The sequence below is a fragment of the Pelophylax lessonae genome (genome assembly GCF_965119305.1).
Source record: "Pelophylax lessonae genome assembly, chromosome: 4".
Lineage (NCBI taxonomy): Eukaryota > Metazoa > Chordata > Amphibia > Anura > Ranidae > Pelophylax > Pelophylax lessonae.
This window is the reverse complement of record NC_138771.1, coordinates 25,702,152-25,721,765: the sequence shown is the minus strand read 5'-3', so window position 1 is coordinate 25,721,765 and position 19,614 is coordinate 25,702,152. Positions and strand designations below refer to the sequence as shown.

General features: G+C 47.9%; 1 protein-coding gene across 2 annotated transcripts in view; it reads left to right on the top strand.

Annotated features, from left to right (window-relative positions):
- Positions 1-19,614, top strand: part of LRRK1 (leucine rich repeat kinase 1) — a 439,003-nt gene that overhangs the window by 221,019 nt on the left and 198,370 nt on the right. Inside the window, exons 7-8 of one of the 2 annotated variants that reach the window (XM_082253047.1) lie at positions 16,963-17,189; positions 17,297-17,421. In XM_082253047.1, coding sequence (XP_082109173.1) covers positions 16,963-17,189; positions 17,297-17,421 — 352 coding nt within the window. Of the gene's footprint in view, positions 1-16,962; positions 17,190-17,277; positions 17,422-19,614 lie in introns of those variants that run through there. The other variant, XM_082253048.1, reaches the window with a different exon arrangement.

Here is a 19,614-nt window from a genome sequence, read left to right as displayed (position 1 = left end):
TACCTCAAGAGGAACAGCGGTCGATAGGGTTTGATGACCTCGAGGTGCACCGAGAAAAATTTTATCACTGAGCAATTGAGGGACCCCACATTGCTAAGAGCCCGGGAGAATGTAGTGAAGATAGATGGGGAGTTAGTTAACCCTGACGAGAGGATTGCCCTCCCTTCATTATTGAAAGGGACCTGTTATATCGAGTGTCACAGAGGATAGAGGACACCCTTGAGCAACTAGTAGTGCCTAAACCGTACTGCAAGATGGTTTTGGAACTGGCCCATGGGCACATTCTTGGGGGACATTTGGAAGCAGAAAAAACCCGGGAGAGAATCACCCAGAGGTTTTATTGGCCCGGGATCACTAAGGAAGTGGAATTGTACTGCTCTTCCTGTCCAGTGTGTCAGATTACTGCACCCACGCCACATTTCCGCAGTCCGTTGGTACCCCTGCCCATTGTCGAGGTCCCTTTTGAGAGGATCGCCATGGACTTGGTTGGCCCCTTACTGAAGTCCACTAGAGGGCACCAGCACATCTTGATAATAATGGACTATGCCACCCGTTACCCAGAAGCGATTCCTCTCCGAAATACCTCTGCTAAAACCATTGCCAAGGAGTTATTTCAGGTTTTCAGCCGTGTGGGTCTTCCTAAGGAAGTCCTAACTGACCATGGCACCCCGTTTCTGTCTAGGGTGACCAGAGAACTGTGTAAACTCCTGAAAGTGACCCAACTACGTACATCAGTATATCACCCTCAAACAGACGGGTTAGTGGAGAGGTTTAATAAAACTTTAAAACGAATGTTGAGGAAGGTGGCGGATAAAGACGGAAAGAATTGGGATTATCTGCTCCCTTATCTGATGTTTGCCATAAGAGAGGTTCCCCAATCATCCACAGGGTTCTCTCCGTTTGAGCTACTGTATGGGAGGCACCCCCGGGGCCTACTGGACATTGCCAGGGAAACATGGGAAAGTGAGAGTTCCCCTCATCGAAGTGTGATTGAACATGTAGCACAAATGCAAGATAGAATTGCCCAAGTGATGCCGATTGTGAAGGTACATTTAGCCCAAGCCCAGTTGGCTCAACAAAGGATTTACAATCGTAGGGCCCAGGTCCGTACTTTTGCACCTGGTGATAGGTGTTGGTGCTGGTCCCCACGGTCGAAAGTAAATTCCTAGCCAAATGGCAGGGTCCCTATGAAGTGTTGGAGAGAATGGGGGTGGTGAATTATAAAATTAGCCAACCGGGAAGACGAAAACCTGAGCAGCTCTATCACGTGAACTTGTTAAAACCATGGAAAGATAGAGAGTCCTTGGTCGCTGAGACTACACGATTTTCTGCTCCATTTAACCTGGCTGTCCCTGAAGTTGGGATAGCGGAGACTCTGTCCAAAACTCAGCAACAGGAGGTTAAAGAATTTGTGCTCCGTAATTGGGAGAAGTTTTCAGACCTGCCAGGTTGGGTCTCCGGAGTTAAACATGACATTATCACCACACCAGGGGATAAGGTCAAGTTAAAGCCTTATAGAATTCCAGAAGCCCGGCGAGAGGCGATTCGCCAGGAAGTAAAAAAATGCTTGAGTTGGGGGTGATAGAAGAGCCAAATAGTGATTGGTCCAGTCCCATTGTCTTAGTGCCCAAACCAGATGGAAGTTGGCGGTTTTGTAATGACTTTCGCCGCCTGAATAAAATCACTAAGTTTGACACCTATCCAATGGCCCGCATAGATGAACTGATTGATCGCCTAGGCACTGCCCGGTACATGACGACGTTAGACCTGACCAAGGGTTATTGGCAAATTCCTCTCTCGGGGTCAGCCAGGGAAAAAACAGCATTTGTAACTCCAGACGGATCTTTCCAATATCAGAGGATGCCTTTTGGGTTACAGAATGCTCCCGCCACATTGCAACACACCATGGATAAGACCCTTCGGCCTCATCGAGCCTATGCTGCCGCATACCTGGATGATGTGGTCATCCACAGTGAGGATTGGGACTCACACTTACCAAAAGTTCAGGCTGTGTTGGATTCCATCTGGAAAGCCGGGTTTACAGCCAATCCAAAAAAATGTACCCTTGGGCTAGAAGAGGCAAAGTATCTGGGGTATACCATTGGAAGAGGTCTAATCAAGCCCCAAATAAACAAAGTTGAGGCTATTCAGGATTGGCCACGTCCCACCAATAAGAAACAGGTTCGTGCATTTTTGGGGATCGCAGGTTATTATCGCCATTTTATTCCCCATTTTGCCTCACAGGCTGCTTCCCTGACCAATTTGACCAAAGGGAAGGAGTCTGTCATGATCAAATGGACTCCCGAAGCAGAAACAGCTTTTCAGGCTTTAAAACAGGCCTTATGTAGTCAGCCAGTTTTAAATTCGCCTGATTTTTCACGGGACTTTGTGGTTCAGACAGATGCGTCAAATGTGGGTTTAGGAGCTGTACTGTCCCAGATTATCAAGGGGGAAGAACACCCTGTTATGTACCTCAGACGAAAGTTGAAGGCCCATGAGGAGAATTATGCCACCATTGAGAGAGTGTTTGGCGGTGAAATGGGCTTTGGATTCTCTCCAGTACTACCTCCTGGGTAGACAGTTTGAACTGGTGACGGATCATGCCCCATTGAAGTGGATGGCACAGAACAAGGAGACCAATAGGAGAATAAATAGGTGGTTTCTGGCCCTTCAGGAATTTAGTTTTGTAGTAACACATCGCCCCGGTGTTAAAATGGGGAATGCAGATGGTTTGTCCCGAGTGCATGCGTGCCTGGCAACCTGTGTCCCAACCCTAGGGTTGAAACAAGAGGGGGGGGGGGTATGTGACAGGAAGTCAGATAAATCTGTGGGTGTTGTCACAGATGGGAGATACATTTCTGCCTTGTTTAGACAATTCACCAATTACTATCAGGTGTCGGCTGCAAAGGTAGCCAGAAAGGTTTAAGGACATTGGAAAGCTTCAGCTATTCAGAATGAGGAAATTAAGGTCTCTATAAGTTATCCAGAGGATGACTACTGATTGCTGCATCCTGAGGCTGTGTGCGTTAAGGAGAGCAGTGAGCTGAGAGACTTCTGAAGGTGAGGTGGTGTTGACTTTTTCTGTGTGAAAAGAAAACAAATAGACTATTGGTTTTCTGCTGTATTACCAGCAGTGTCTGCCCAGCAGTAGTTTTGGACAGACTCTATAGGTAGGTTCCTATGTTGTGAAGGTAGATGCCCCAAGTGGCCAGGGTTTTTTATGTTTGTTTGATTTATGCTGTTTGGATGCTTGCACTTGGTTCCAGCAAATTGGAAGAATAAGCCATAGACCTTTGTTTTCAACCACTCCTCGGCTGTCTCTCTGTGTAGCGAACCCACCCAGGGGGTCACCCACACCCGCTACCGAGCCAACTCCTTACAATATATATATATATATATATATATATATATATATATATATAAAACAAGGGGCAGGGGAGGGGTAAAAAAATATAGATTGCTGCAGACGGAATTATTACTTTAACCACTTCCCGCAAAATCACATACCTGTACATCATTTTGAGGAAGTGGTTGTACCAAGGTAATGCCTGCAGCTAGAGGTATCACCCCGGTACCGTTTTTTTGGGCGGACGGTGGGCGTTCATGTGATAACAACCGATGCAGCTAAGCAGCCATTATCACAAGCAGCGGTAGGGGATGTTCCTCCCCCCTTCCTCCCACCGTCGCTCCGCCTGGGTCCCCTTTCCAGCTAGGAGACCTGAGCAACCAGTTGGAACATCCCCTGGCTGGAGTCCTGAACGAATCCTGATCAGGTCTTTGATGTAGTAACCCGGAAGCGACGTCACAACGTCACTTCTGGTTAACTCAGGAGCCAACAGCACCAATTTAAAAAAAATCCAAAGTATTCAAAAACGCATATTTTGATGTTTTAATACTTTGAAGTTCAGGGGAGGGGTTTGGGGTCTTTTAGACCCCATATCTCTCCATAAAGAGTACCTGTCACTTCCTATTACTGTTACAAGGGATGTTTACATTTCTTGTGACAGCAATAAAAGTAATTACAGAGGTCTGCTAAAAAATATATATAATGTTTGGGGGTTCTAAGTAATTTTCCAGCAACAAATACTAATTTTAACTTGTAAACAACAAATGTCAGAAATAGGCCTGGCCTTTAAGTGAATAAAATGAATATAAATTGGAAGCAATGGCTTGCTAGTTTAGAAGAAATAAAAGTCCCCAGGGTACCCAGTTTATGTGTAGTTCCCCATTTCTGTCTGTAGTTTTTATTTATAGTAGTGGTTATCTAAATTGTTCTTCTTTCACATTGTGCTGCAAACTTTCCCTGATTTCGTAATTAGAAGTATAATAATGTGTCTTCTGTGTGAATATACGGTAACAGAAGAGAAGATTACAATCAGCACAAACATTGGGTTTGCTGTATACTGGAAATGTTTGTCCTTTTAACCACTTTGCCGCTGCTCACTAGAGCTCTACTGCGGCAAAGTGGCTCGATAACGCCTGGCGACGTAGACCTACGTCACCAGACATTCCCCTCTCTCGGCGGCGCTGCTCTTCCCTGATCGTCGGGGAATCGAGTGTGGAGATCCGCCTGCTTGTGTAAACACAAGCGGGCGGATCTCCTAAGTGACAGGCAGGGTCAGATTGCAGGGTTCAGCATAGCTGAACCTGCGATCTGTCCTTGTGTCACACAGTCCCCTCCCCCCACACACGTCAGTAAGCACCAGGCATACATTAACCCCTTGATCACCAATAAAAATTAACCCCTTCCCTGCCAGTGTCATTTTTACAGTAACAGTGCATATGTATAGCACTGATTAATGTATTAATGTCACTGGTACCCCCAAAAGTGTCAAAAATGTCAGTCAAGGGTCCAATCTGTCCGCCGCAATGTCGCAGTCCTGCAAAAAAAATCGCAGATCGCCGCCATTACTCGTTAAAAAAAAAAAAAAACACCAAAAATGACAGAAATCTTTCCCTTAGTTAGTAAATGCAATAACTTTTGCGCAAACCAATCAAAATACGCTTATTGCGATTTTTTTTTTTTACCAAACATAGGTAGCAGAAAACAAATTGGCCTAAAATGTAAAAAAATTTTGATTTTACATTTTTTGGGGGGGAATTTCATATAAAAAAATGTGAAAAATATTGTTATTTTTTCAAAATTTACGCTCTTTTTTTGTTTATAGCGCAAAAAGTAAAAATAGCACAGGTGATCAAATACCACCAAAAGAAAGCTCTGTTTGTGGGAAAAAAAGGACGTCAATTTAGTTTGGGTACGGCGTCGCACGACCACGCAATTGTCAGTTAAAGTCACACAGTGCCGAATCGCAAAAAGTGGCCCAGACGTAAGACAGCAAAATCCTCCGGTGGTAAAGTGGTTAAGTTTCCTATAATAGAACATGGTAATCAGGAAAGTTTCAGAAAGGTAGGTTGTACGATGCAGTTGTACTTTTGCCAATTGTTGTGGCCCAAACAAATAATTAAAATACACAATAGACTATCAGCTGAAGTGGAAGGCCCCTGGCAGGTTAGTAGCAGAGTTGTACCATGTTAGCTGTTGCTCAGTGTAGAAAGTTTGGAGTTTAGGTGTGATACTTTTTATTGTATACAAATGCCCATACATGAATTTCTTAAGTTTCTTGCTGTACAGATAAGATTATTAAGTGTCATCGTAGGGTGGCTCTGTGGTAAACGCGTGCCTTGTCCTAATTTACTGTATATAGAAATGTATAGGGGACTGAAAATTGACTTTATTGGCACATCATGACTGACCACATATGTCGTGAAAAAGTTGACTTTATTTAAGAAAAATTTAAATAATGACAAATATAGATGACATTGTCAATTAATAACTTGCATTTGTTTTGACAGTGTTGCATGTTTTAAGGCAATGTTATGTATATTTGTCATTATTTTATTTTTTCTTAAATAAAGTCAACTTTTTTACGACATATGTTGTCAGTCATGATGTGCCAATAAAGTCTATACATTTCTTGCTGAACAGGGCAGCCATCAGAAGTTTTTGTTCCCCTTACACAGCTTTAGGCCTGGGCCCCTCAGGGCCCATCCAATGGCCGTCCCACTAAATCCGCCCACTGGCCATCCTACCGAGTCCTTCAGTGCATCCGCTTTTTTTTAACACTCTTACAACTTAATATATAAAAAATAATCCAATCCAGCAAAGCGATGGCCCAATTAAGCAAAGAGACATCCCAATGCAGAAAAGAGAAGGCCACATATATTCAGCAAAGAGACATCCCAATCCAGAAAAGAGAAGACTGCATATATTCTGCAAAGAGACATCCCAATCCAGAAAAGAGAAGGCCACATATATTCAGCAAAGAGACATCCCAATCCAGAAAAGAGAAGGCCACACATATTTTGCAAAGAGACATCCCAATCCAGAAAAGAGAAGGTCACATATATTCTGCAAAGAGACATCCCAATCCAGAAAAGAGAAGGCCCATATATTCTGCAAAGAGACACACAATCCAGAAAAGAGAAGGCCACATATATTCTGCAAAGAGACATCGCAATCCAGAAAAGAGAAGGCCCCATATATTCTGCAAATAGACATCGCAATCCAGAAAACAGACATCCCAATCCAGCAAAGAGGCAGACCCATATATTCAGCAAAGAGGCATCCCAACCCGGAAAAAAAAAACATCTCACCAGCCGCATTGGCTCACTCTGTGGCTTATCAGCTCTAGCAAATACTAGTTACTATAGCAAAAACAACTCCTCTCATTGGTTGGGGCCTGGGTGGCTGGGCCCCTTGGTACGTCCGGGCCCCCTACATGTGTATGGCCTGTCTTCCCCTGATGGCAGCCCTGTTGCCGAATGAGTCCAAATTCAATCCATGGGTGGCCCTGCTGGCACAACCCGGCTTGACAAACTTCAATCTCTTCTGGACCGGAGGGTTTTACCTCCTTAATGACCAGGCCCTTTGTTTCTATATGGCACTGCGTTAATTTAACTGATAATTGCGCGGTCGTGCGACTCTGTACCCAAATACAATTGATGTCCTTTTTTCCCCACAAATAGAACTTTCTTTTGGTGGTATTTGATCACCTCTGCAATTTCAATTTTCTGCACTATAAACAAAAAAAAGAGCTATTTTGAAAAAAAAAAAAAAAAACAATATTTTTTACTTTCTGCTATAAAACACGGCCAATAAAAAATTAAAAAAAACTAATTTTTTCTTTTAATTTAGGTCAATATGAATGCTGCTACTTATTTTTGGTAAACAAAAAATCCCAATAAGTGTATATTAATTAGATTGCACAAATGTTATAGCGTCTACATTCTGTGGCATATTGTTTTTAATGTATTTGTTAATTTTACTAGTAATGGCAGGGATCAGCGACTTATAGCAGGACTGCGATTTTACGGCAGACACTCCTGACACTTTCTGGAGACCAGTGAAACTAATACAGTGATCAGTGCTAAAAATATGCACTGCCACTCTACTAATGACACTGGTTGGGAAGGGGTTTGGGAAGGGGTTAACATCAGGGGCGCTCAAAGAGTTAACTGTATGCCTATTAAGTGCTTTATAACAGTGTGGGAGGTGCTTTTACTAGAGGAAGACATTGATCCATGTTTCTGCTTTGCAGTAACACAGGATCAATGCCTTTCCTGTGTACAGAACGATCAGCGGGTGCCGGAGGACATCGATACACTGGGACCTGCTGATCAGCTCCCTATGTGTAGAATTACAGCTGCAGCGAGCTGGCGTGGCGCACACTCACGCCCAATACCCAAAAGTGCAGGACCATGTGTAAATATACACATTATCCTGTGCTGCATGGCTGCCCTGTAGCAGTAAAACTGCTATAGGGTGGTCCGCAAGTGGTTAAATTGATGGAAAAAATTCCCTCTGTAAATGGCTGCAATGCCGAGCGAGGGCACCCTGCAGTCAGTGTGCATGGGGGAAGCCGCTTGCACAGGACCTGGAATATCATTGCTATCACTGAAGTAGCACCAACTACTACAGTAATTGTCAGCTTCCCTAGCAACCACTATGGTATGAGCAGGGCTTTTTTTCTCAGAGAATAGGTGCAGGTGCTTCCCCTTTCTGAGTCACCCCTTGTCTCTGTCCCTACCCACCTCCGAGCATCTTCCCCTGGTTCCACCCCCTACCCACCTCCCAGTACCGCCCCTTTCAGAGAATACAGAACCAAGTATCATTTTGTGGTGCTAAATCATTTGTATGGAATTTTTTAATGATAATAGGAAAGGAGTGAAGGATCCCCTGCAGCCAGCAACAATAGACCCCCCCCTCAAGCATCAACAGATCCCTATCAGCAACAATAGACCCCCCCCCCCCAGAAACAATAGATCCCCAGCAAAATTTTATTTCCTCAGTAACACTAGATCCACTCCCGCAACAATAGTTGCCCTCAGCAACAAAAGGTCCTCCCAGCAACAATAGACCCTGAGCAACAAAATACTCCCCCAACCCAGTAACAATAGATCTACTCCAGCAACAATAGATCTCCCAACAGCCAGCATCAATACCCTCCAGCAGCTTTCAACAATAGACCCCCTCACTCAACAATAGATCCCTCCCAGCAACATAAGACCCCCCACCAACAATATAACCCCCAGCAGCAATAGATACCCCAGCAGCCAGCATCAATGGACCCTCCAGCACACTCCAACACCTCTTGCCATTACATACAGTTTATTTAGTGCTAGAGGTGCCAGAACTTTAACTCACCACCTGCCTTGCAGAGGGGAAGGGTCCTGCCTTTTATTATTTTGTGTTGAAGAGAAGATAGCAAATAAATGAAAGATAAATACCAGTGCTAAAGAAAAAGCCTGTCCACTAGTCCCGAAGTGTCACTAAACCCAGGACTGCATTCACCATATCTGGTCTCCCACAGTACACAGAACATGGAAGTGAAATTATTTTAGTAAATATAAACTGCTAAATACCTTTTCTCATTAGCAGTATAAGGCTTCTTTCACACGGCCGCTCCGCTGCTTTAGTCCGCTGCGGGACTTTTTTTTTTTCACGGAGTGGATGACATTTTTGTCATCCGCTCCGCGTGCCCGCATATCATCCCATCCGTTTGCGGATGATATGCGGACATAATGTAAGTATATGGCATTGCGGATGACACCGCTGACATCCGATTTTCCTTTCTTTACGTTTTTTACACGGATAAAAAAATAGGGTTCTGTTCCGTTCCAAAAAACGGAACAGAACTGAAAGGAAGAAAATCTGATGTCAGCGGATGGTATTCCTCTGACATCCGCAATGCCATAGACTTACATTATGTCCGCAAATCATCCGCAAAAAAATAGGATGATTTGCGGACACACGGAGCGGCCGTGTGAAAGGACCTAAAGCAGTTTTGTGACTTCTATCACTGTCTGATTAAAGCTTGTGGGAGGAGTTTTTATTCTCCTCTGACTGTCCTATAAGGCCTCTTGCACACTGCAGCTTAAAAATGCTCAGTACAGCTTTTTTTTTTTCTGAGCTAAAATAGAGCCCATTCATTCTTAATGTGCCTATGCACTGAGCGCCGCGTATTCTTCAGTAAGAACAAAATAGAAAAATCTGCATTTTTGGTCAGTAATTTACGCCTGATGCGCGCGAATACGCTCAAATGAGCCAAAATGCTAATTGCATATCAAGAATGCTAGAATAAATTTGCGTGAAATTCCGTGCAATTACGCGCATTTACGCGAGCGCATAAGCGCGAAAATGCACGCAAATGCACGCATTACAATTACGCCAGAAAACGTAGATGCTCTAACAGGAGTATCGTGTGTAAGCTGCCTAAGGCTGCAGGACCCCTGACCCTTTGTCTGGATAGTGCTGATTGGCCCTGTGCTGATTACATGCACCCCCCCAAAAAAAAAAAAATCTCTAGCAATACACACCAAACTGAGTGTCCCCAATACTCTGTTCTATCAGGAGATGGATTGGGGACTGATGAAAAAGGGGGGGGGGATCAGAGAAGACAGGATCAAACAGTGTTTTCTCTTACGTCCTCCGACAGTCGCCGCCCTCTTCATTTTCGTCACAATGGGGGTATTAGACTTTGCTCCGAAGGAGTAGCTAGGCAACAGAATATGTCAATATAAAAGTTTTAACACATCCCACCCCCAGGGGGTGGTCCCCTCAGTCAATACCCTCCCACTTCCTGTATCCATACTCCAGTTTCAATGTCTAGCTTGTCAGGAGTAGCTGGATGTCTCTATGCTGGGGCATTTGTCTCAGCCTTTTCTCTATTCTTTTTTTTGATTTTGTTTGAGTTTTTTCTCTCTGTTTGCTTAGCTGTTCATTTTGTCAGCGTTAGTTCTTCTGATGAAGAGGATTTGTGCGGGCTGGGACTCGGGCTGATCCCCCTGGTTGCAGGTTGTGGGTCAGTGGTTTTCCCGGCCTGCCATCGAGCGTTCAGCCAGGTATCGCTCCTGGCACAGTGAACGACCCATCCCTGTTCGGTGCAGGGATGCTTGGTGAGGTGGCTACCTCACTGGACGCTGTGTGGTTTCTTAACCCCGGTTTCGTGCGTCCTGGATGCGACTCTCCCTGCCTCATGTGCTGCGGTTTGTTCGCCTGTGCGGGTCCCCCGCGTCATTAGAAGGTAAGTGTACTTATGTGGGGACCTGTCTGTTGGGGGGGGTGTCAGTCTGGGACTGTGTAACCTGCCTCTATTCACACTATTTGGCTCCCTGTCATTCTGCCTGCACGCTGTGGGCTGCAGGAGGGGGGGCTGTGTGGCACTGTGTGTCTGCCTGTTAATGTGTGAAGCGCTGTGTGCTGTGGGGCATGCCTTTGGTCATGTTGGGGGCACTGTACAGCGGTCGCTGCGGCGACCTGACATGTTGATTTTTACATGGGTGATGTGTTACATCGCAGAGCGGGGGAGCGGCGTTTTCGGCGCCAAGCGCCGCCATTTTGCCTGCATCGCCCCGGCTGCATATTTTCAATGCGGGCGGCCATTTTCTTGTAGCCTCTCATAGGCTTTACAAGAGCGCCCTGATTGCATCACTTCCTCTTTCCTGATGTGCACTGATCGCAGCAGCAGCTACTACAGGGGTCCCCTCAGGTTTTTAACTTTTCTATCTGCCTGTATCCATTGCCTGTTTTCTGTGCTCTCTGTGGGGGTCTCATTAGGCTTGTGTGTGTGGCGGTGGGCTGCGCTCGCCGCGCTTGTTAAGGGGGCAGTTAACCCTTTCTTGTCAGTTTTGTGGGGCAATGGATTCTCAGGAGGGCAAATTTCCTGCCACATTGGTGGGTAGCCAGGGGACTGCTGTTTCTCCCCCAGGGGGGGATTTGGCTGTGATAGTGGCTAATCTTGCTGCCCAGGTGCAAATGTTGGTGGCTGCTCAATCCACAAAAAGGTCCAGAGTTTCAATTTCCTCTGGTTCAGAGGGTAATGGTGCGGGGGCTGATATGGCCGGGGTCTCCTTGTCGGGGTCCCGTTCCTCCCTGGATCTTGTGGGGTCCGAGGTGGAGGCTGAGGTTGAAGGGGTGGATAATTCTCCCCCTGGCTCGTCTGAAGAGCTTGCACTCATGGATGACTTGGTTGCTTCCATCAAACAAACGCTGCGCTTGCAAGATGAACCGTGTCCGCCGGCTGCTTTGGCAGCTTATGGGACAAAGAGAAGGCGCAAAACATCGCAGGTTTTTCCCTGCACTGATGATTTTCAGAGCGCAGTTAAGGAACAATGGCGTAATATTCGCAAACCTTTTGCGGTACCCAGTAGGTTTAAACTGCGTTATCCCTTCACGCCCGCTACTGACGAGCGTTGGTGTGTACCACCTCCTGTGGATCACGCGATCGCGGTTCTGAATAAGTCCACTGCGATTCCTGCTGAGGATACCCCGGTATTCCGGGATGTCACAGACAAGAGGTTGGAGTCTCTTGCCCGTCATACCTATTCTATTATGGGTTCTATGCTAAAAGCTCTGTTTGCTTCCCTTATGGCGGCCCAGGCGGTCGCGAGTTGGACGCAGGTGCTTAGACGCGTTTTGGTGGCTGACTCAGCCCCGCAGGCGACATTGGACATGGTGGATCAAATCCATCAGGGTGTCATGTATTTGTGCGATGCGGACTTGGATATGGTCCCGTTGGCCGCACGTGTACACGGTGTGGCGGTGTTGTCTCGCCGTTTGGTTTGGTTGAAGTGTTGGTCGGTGGACCAATCTTCTCGCAAGACTTTAGCCAATCTCCCTTATGACGGTTCTCGTCTGTTTGGCGAATCCTTGGATACTCTGATTAAGGGGATCACTGGGGGTAAGAGCACGCTCTTACCCCAATCCCAGAAGGCTAAGTCGGCTCCTGGTAAGAAGCATGCTTCCTTTCGGCCCTCTCAGTGGTCCTTTCGTGCCTTTCGGCTGCACTTTAAGGGCAAACCGTTCAAAGGTCAGGGCTCTCAAAAGAAGCCGTGGACAGGTAAGCAGAAGTCCGGCCAATCCGGATCCGCTGCCCACAACAGTGCGGCCTGAAGGGGCGCCCTCACCCGGTTCTGGGGTGGGGGGACGCTTGCTCGGTTTTCTACAACCTTGGCTGGCCCGTGTTCGGGACAGGTGGGTTCAGGAAATCGTTCGATCTGGTTACAAGATCGAGTTTCTCTCTCGGCCGGAGAGCAGATTTTTTCCCTCAAATCTTCAACTGTCTCCGGAGCGTTTGCGGGATCTGCACCTGGCGGTGCGGGACCTGAGAGCTCAGGGAGTGGTGGTCCCGGTGCCTCATCGGGACAGATTTCGGGGGTTCTATTCAAATCTGTTCACTGTACCCAGGAAGGAGGGCAAGGTTCGTCCAATTCTGGACTTGAAGGCTCTAAACCGCTTTGTGCGGGTTCGCAAGTTCCGCATGGAATCTCTGCGGTCGGTGGTGGCTGCCCTGGTTCCGGAGGAATTCATGGCCTCCATCGATCTGAAGGATGCGTACCTACACATCCCCATTTTCGAGGGTCACCAGAGGTACCTTCGATTCGCCATTGCGGAGGATCACTACCAATTCGTGGCGTTGCCTTTTGGCCTCGCTTCGGCTCCGCGGGTTTTCACCAAGGTGCTTGCGCCACTGCTGGCCTTGTTAAGGGCCCAGGGCATCTCTGTCCTGGGGTATCTGGACGACATTCTGGTTCGATCTGCGACCAGCCAGGGTCTGGAGAAGGATCTGTCCGTCACGGTGCAGACTCTGCAGGAGTTTGGTTGGACGATAAATTATCCGAAATTGACACTGTGCCCGGCGGTTCGTCTTCCCTATTTGGGAATGATCCTGGACTCGGTCCAAGCGAAGGTCTTCCTACCGGACGACAAAATCAAGGTTCTTCAGGGAGAAGTCCAGTTCCTCAGGGACGTTCCGTGCTCATCCCTGCGGAAGTGCATGCGGTGTCTGGGTCTGATGATCTCGGCTTTCGAGGCGATTCCCTTTGCCCAGTTTCACACGAGGGGTCTCCAAGCAGAGATTCTGTCCAAGTGGGACGGGCGTCTGCAGTCTCTGGATGTCCAGATTTAGTTGAGCCGTCGCACCAGAAGGGATCTTCTGTGGTGGCTCCAGTCCCCGGCGGTGTCGGGGGGGAAAGTCTTTTCGTCCTCTTTCATGGACGGTGATCACCACGGATGCCAGCCTGTCGGGCTGGGGTGGTGTTCTGGGCGTTCTGTCCGCCCAGGGGACTTGGTCGGAGGAGGAATCCTCCCTTCCGATCAACATTCTGGAGTTGCGTGCGATAACTCTCTGCCTTCACCGTTGGACGGACAGGCTGCGCGGCTGTCCGGTTCGGGTGCAGACGGACAGTGCCACGGCGGTGGCTTACGTCAATCACCAAGGGGGCACCAGGAGTGCCCGAGCGGCTCGGGAAGTGGCCGACATTCTTTCTTGGGCCGAGACTCATGTCCCGGCGATATCGGCTGTACACATTCCGGGGGTGGAGAACTGGCAGGCGGATTATCTGAGTCGCCAGACCCTGGATCAGGGGGAATGGTCTCTCCACCCGGCTGTCTTCCAGATGTTGTGCGCGAAGTGGGGTCTTCCGGAAGTGGACCTGTTCGCGTCTCGTCTGAACAACAAGGTAAAAAGGTTCGTGGCAAGGACGCGCGATCCTCGGGCAGACACGTCCGACGCGTTGGTGGCCCCGTGGCACCAGTATCGGCTGCTGTATGCGTTCCCGCCGATTCAATTGCTGCCCAGGTTCCTTCGCAGGTTGAACTCGGAACCACACGCGGTGATTCTTGTGGCACCGGACTGGCCTCGCCGGTCCTGGTACGCGGATCTCGTGAACCTGGTGGTCGACACTCCTTGGCGTCTGCCTCTTCGAGAGGATCTCTTGTCTCAAGGGCCGATATTCCATCCTGCTTTACAGTCGCTGGCTTTGACGGCCTGGCTGTTGAAACCGAGGTCCTGAAGGATAGGGGTCTCTCTCCGGAGGTCATTCACACTTTGATTAACGCGAGGAAGTCTTCCTCGGGGAAGGTCTATCACCGTACTTGGAAGGCCTATTTTGCCTGGTGTGAGTCCAGGGGGTTTTCACCTCGCACATACTCTGTGTCTAGGGTGTTGTCCTTCCTTCAGACGGGTGTCGACCAGCGAATGGCGTTGGCTACGGTCAAGGGTCAGGTGTCTGCGCTGGCCGTTCTCTTTCAACGTCCTATAGCGTCTAACTCTTTGGTTGGTACCTTTGTTCAAGGGGTGCGACATCTGGTCCCTCCTAGGAGGGCACCCTTGCCTCCTTGGGACTTGAACCTTGTGCTGTCCGTGTTACAACACGCTCCTTTTGAACAGATCAGGAAGATCTCGTTGTCCATGTTGTCCAAAAAAGTCGCTTTTTTGGTGGCGATAACTTCGGCTCGTAGGGTTTCGGAGCTGGCGGCTTTGTCCTGCAAGTCTCCGTACTTGGTCCTTCATCTGGATAAGGTGGTCTTGCGACCCAACCCTTCTTTTCTTCCGAAGAGAGTTTCGGATTTTCACATCAATGAGGACATTGTCCTGCCTTCGCTCTGCGCGAAGCCCAAACATCCGAAGGAGGTGGAGCTGCATTCCTTGGATGTTGTTCGGGCGATTAGGGTTTACCTGAAATCGACTGAATCTTTCCGCAAGTCGGATTCCTTGTTTGTCCTTCCTGAGGGACCTCGGAAGGGCTTGGCTGCGTCGGCCTCTACCATTGCCAAATGGATCAGACAGACTGTGGAACAGGCCTATACTTTGAAGGGGAAAGTTCCTCCTGTGCCTGTGAAGGCGCACTCTACAAGATCTCTGAGTACGTCTTGGGCCTGTCGTCATGGGGCTTTTGTGGCCCAGGTGTGTAAGGCGGCGACTTGGTCGTCCGTTCACACCTTCACGAAATTCTACAGAGTGGATGTTCAGGCATCGGCAGATGCTTCCTTTGGCCGCAAGATTCTTAGTGCGGCAGTTCCTTAGAGCTTCTTTTATGGGCTTCTTGGCTGTTTGGGATACATGTTGTTATCCCTAGGTTATTTGTTTTCCTGGGATTTTTTGCTTCTGTTGAGCAAGTTTTTTCTTCTGTTGCCCAGATGGTTTCCTTCCTTTGGTAAGGTTCCTTTCTCTGCTGTGGAGACGGCGTTGCCTTGGGCGCGGCTGCGTTTCCCACCCCTCATGCTTGCACTGCTTTGGGACGTCCCCATTGTGACGAATATGAAGAGGGCGGCAACTGTCGGAGGACGTAAGAGAAAACGGAATTTTTGTAAAATCTTACCTGTAAAATTCCTTTCTCTGAGTCCTCCGACAGTCGCCGCCCCCGCCCCTCTTTTGGGGTTGATTGTACTCTCTACTGCTATTCCACTGAAACTGGAGTATGGATACAGGAAGTGGGAGGGTATTGACTGAGGGGACCACCCCCTGGGGGTGGGATGTATTAAAACTTTTATATTGACATATTCTGTTGCCTAGCTACTCCTTCGGAGCAAAGTCTAATACCCCCATTGTGACGAATATGAAGAGGGCGGCGACTGTCGGAGGACTCAGAGAAAGGAATTTTACAGGTAAGATTTTACAAAAATTCCGTTTTTACACAATGCGCAGGATTAACCCCTTAGGTTCCACAGTGAGAATAAAAAAACATGCTTTACTGCATATACAGACTGATTTTACTGTTGTGGGTTTAGTAACACTTTAAACACACACAAGATTCAATGTCACAAATGAAAAAAAGAGCGAAATCTTCTAATATATTCTTCAGATCAGATGCGCTATCAAAAATTTGCTGCCCTCTTCAGATAGGGGAAGAGAGGAAGCACAGCCTTGTGCATTACTGTAAAACCATTTTATTGAATGAAACAAATGGACATATACTCACAAATGTACGTAAAATCAGGCACATCAATGGTCCAAGATTACAGTCCAGTGGGATGTATAGGGGATGCCCAAAAACATGGAGCGAGGTTAATATGTTTCCAGATCAGAACCCTCTTCAGTTACAGTTCATTACAGAAGGAGTAGGAGGGCCCTGCTCATGGAGCTTACAATCTAAAGGGGGGGGGAGATGGTACAAAAGGTGATAGCTGCAGGGGATGATCTGATGGAGGTGACTCGGGTGCAGTTCTTAGGTGGAGGTAGGTAGGCTTCCCTGAATTAGTGAGTTTTCAAGAATCACCTAAAGGTGGACAGGGTAAGTAGCTCACCGGATATACTGGGGCAGGGAGTTCCAGAGGATTGGAGAAGCTCTGGAGAAGTCCTTTGGCGAGCATGGGAGGAGGTAACAAGGGAGCTAGAGAGCAGGAGGTCCTGGGAGGAGCAGAGAAGACAATTTGGGCGATCTCTGCAGATAAGGTTGGTGATGTATCTGGGGGTGATGTTGTTGATGGCCCAGTGTGGACAGTAAGGATAATTGTTTGAGAACCTATTATTTTGCTTATATAGCCCTTTAATATTTGCGGAAAGACTAAGGAGTCATCCATGGCCTGTACACATAGACTTATCTGCAGCCTTACCTGTGTGTGATCACCACCTTTCTCTGCTATTCAATTCACATAATGCTTGTACTTATTTTTTTGTGCAGGGTGTGTGCATGAAGTGGTCCTGTCTCCGATTGCCTTGGGTGGATCTTGATTGGTTCATAGACATTTCTTGCCAGATAAGAGAGCTGGACATCTCTTCTAACCTCCTGACTTCGCTTCCATCAGTGGTCCCATGGGGACTTCTCAATTTACAGAAGTTAGATTTAAGTGACAACCAGCTGTGTGATCTGCCCAGCGTGCAAAGCTCTGATGAAATCATCTGTTCCAGGTCAGCTGTCTTCTGAAAGTCTAATCTTTGTCTGAATTATTTGAAGAATCTGATAGTTCTGTGTGTGCCTGTTAGCGCCAGATTATAGTTTTTGTTTTTGCCTTTAGATTGCTTGAAATTGATGTTTCCAATAACAAGCTGACATATCTTCCCCCTGGATTACTCCATCTGAGCCGGCTTCAGAGACTTTGTGCATCCAAGAACTTCTTGGCAAATCTGTTTAGAGAAGACGGTACGTCACACTTCCATGTTATGTGACCACAATGTGAACCTTGGGTTACTCCAAGGGAACTTGGATACATTCCATTTATCAGGGATTCTAATTAAAAGTCTGCTCTGGAGACTTGAAAATAGTTCTTACTTTTGCAGGCGAAATATAATTTTTCATAGATAGCGACCAGTGGCAAAAGGGTGATCAGAGTGACTTGAGAGTGATTCTTGTAATGGAAGAATTGGGTGAATATAAATGGTCTTTCCACTTAATATCAGTCCTGCCACCCCTGCCAGGGCACTAGGTGTAATCCTGGACCCACATCCAATCACTGTCTTAATCTTGCCTCCTTAGGCCCCTTTCACACAGGCACCTCCGCTTGAAGGGATCCGCTTGCCCACCGAGGGATCGCTCCGTTGATCCCCGCTGAGCAGGCGGACAACAGGTTCATCTCCACTCACTGTGGACACGGACAGAGTCCCGCTCTCCTCTATGGGGAAATCGGGTAAAAACAGACCGCCTGTCTGTTTTCATCCGATCCACCAGACGGATGGAAAATAGGACCACAATCCGTCTGAATTATGCAGATCAGCTAGTGGCGGGTTGTTTGCTGACATCCGCCGCTTCATAGGGGAGACTGGATGGTCCGATCAGGTACAAAAACTGACGGGTAGACCTGACCGGCCATATCCTAGTTTTTAATGACAACGTTGTCCTTTTATATTGTCTGGTGAAGGTCATATTGATGTGATTTTATTTCAATTGTTATCTTTAATAAAGTTCCTTTCTCTAGCGCTCATTGACAGACGTAGTCCTCGGTGATACACCACCTTCGGGTTATGTTGCCTCCACAGGAGCAGGACTAGACAGGAAATTAAAAAGCTCTGGCCACACCCCAGGGGCAGTCCCAGAGGGTATATCCTCTCTCTCTCTGCCTCAGCAAATCAGTTATTTTCTGTCTAGTTAGGAGTAAGGACCTAGATACCTTGCTGGGATCTTAGGTCCTGGCAAGAATTTTTTCTTAAAGGATTTTTTAGACAGCTTTTTTCTCCAGTGTTCCTGTGAGATCTTCAAGCAAGAAAGCTGAACTGGGCGACGGGCTGGATGTTGAGATCCGGTGGTCACCCCAGTTCAGCCTACGAGCGCGTGCAGGCCATAGCTCCGCGCTGGGTCGGCCGCGACAAAGTCCCATTAAAGGACTGTCCACGCGAGTTTAACGTCTCGCTGAAACGCCAAAGACCATGAGTCACGGCGTCAGTATCGGTCGACAGCCCTCCCGCCCCGGTGGAGAGGGGTACTGTCAGGAGTTGGTGCCCGCCTGGTTCCGGTATGGTGAGTAGTATGTTCCCCCTTTCCCCCTGACGGGTTTTGTGGTGAACGCGGGCCCCTCTCTGTATGGTAAGATAGAGTCCCTTTCTATCCTACAACATGACACAGATCCTCCTACTTTGAGTGTGATTTTATGTGTGCAAAAAGCCAGGAGGCTTGGTTTGGGAGCTAACAATCTAATTGTATACATGTTTTAAAGATGTAATCTGTGGCATTCTGGGAATCTTATGGGTTAAGAATAAGCTACCTACCAGTCAGAAGCCACGGACATGTAGACTGCCTTCCTAATCAGATCTCCAGCTATTAGCAGGCCTCCCGAACGGCCATGCGGTCCGCCAGGGCCGGTACCGCCAACCACGCCATATCCCCATGCAGTGAGAGTGTTGTGTGCCCTGCAGCACACCGCTATTCAGTACGGGCCGCCGCCATTTTTTTTGCTGGATCGCACGAGCCGCCATTTTGGCGTAGCCTCGTGTCTCCAGCATGGGGGCGGCCATGTTTGAGGTGATCCAAACACCTCGTGGAGCTTGGGGGAGGCGCCGGAAGGCGTACAGAGGGGCGGAGCCGCCTCCTTTCTTCCTGGGCAGCCTACCCAAAAGACTTCCTGTTTGTTAAGACAGCGCTGTAACCTGTTGCAGTTAAACTCTGAGCATCAAGTGGTGAGCCTGGGGGTCTATCTCTCTCTCTCTCTCTTGATCGATAGGGATCCCTAGCAGGTAACACTAAGGGGCTTTTGTGGCGCTGGGGGTCGAAAAAAAAAAAAAAGAAAAGTTTTATTTTTGAATTATATTATCCAGGAAGTAACTGGAGTTATCATGGACCCTGCCACACATATTCCCCCACCTGTTTCCCTCGAGGGGGCCACGGGACCCGCCGGTGCACAGA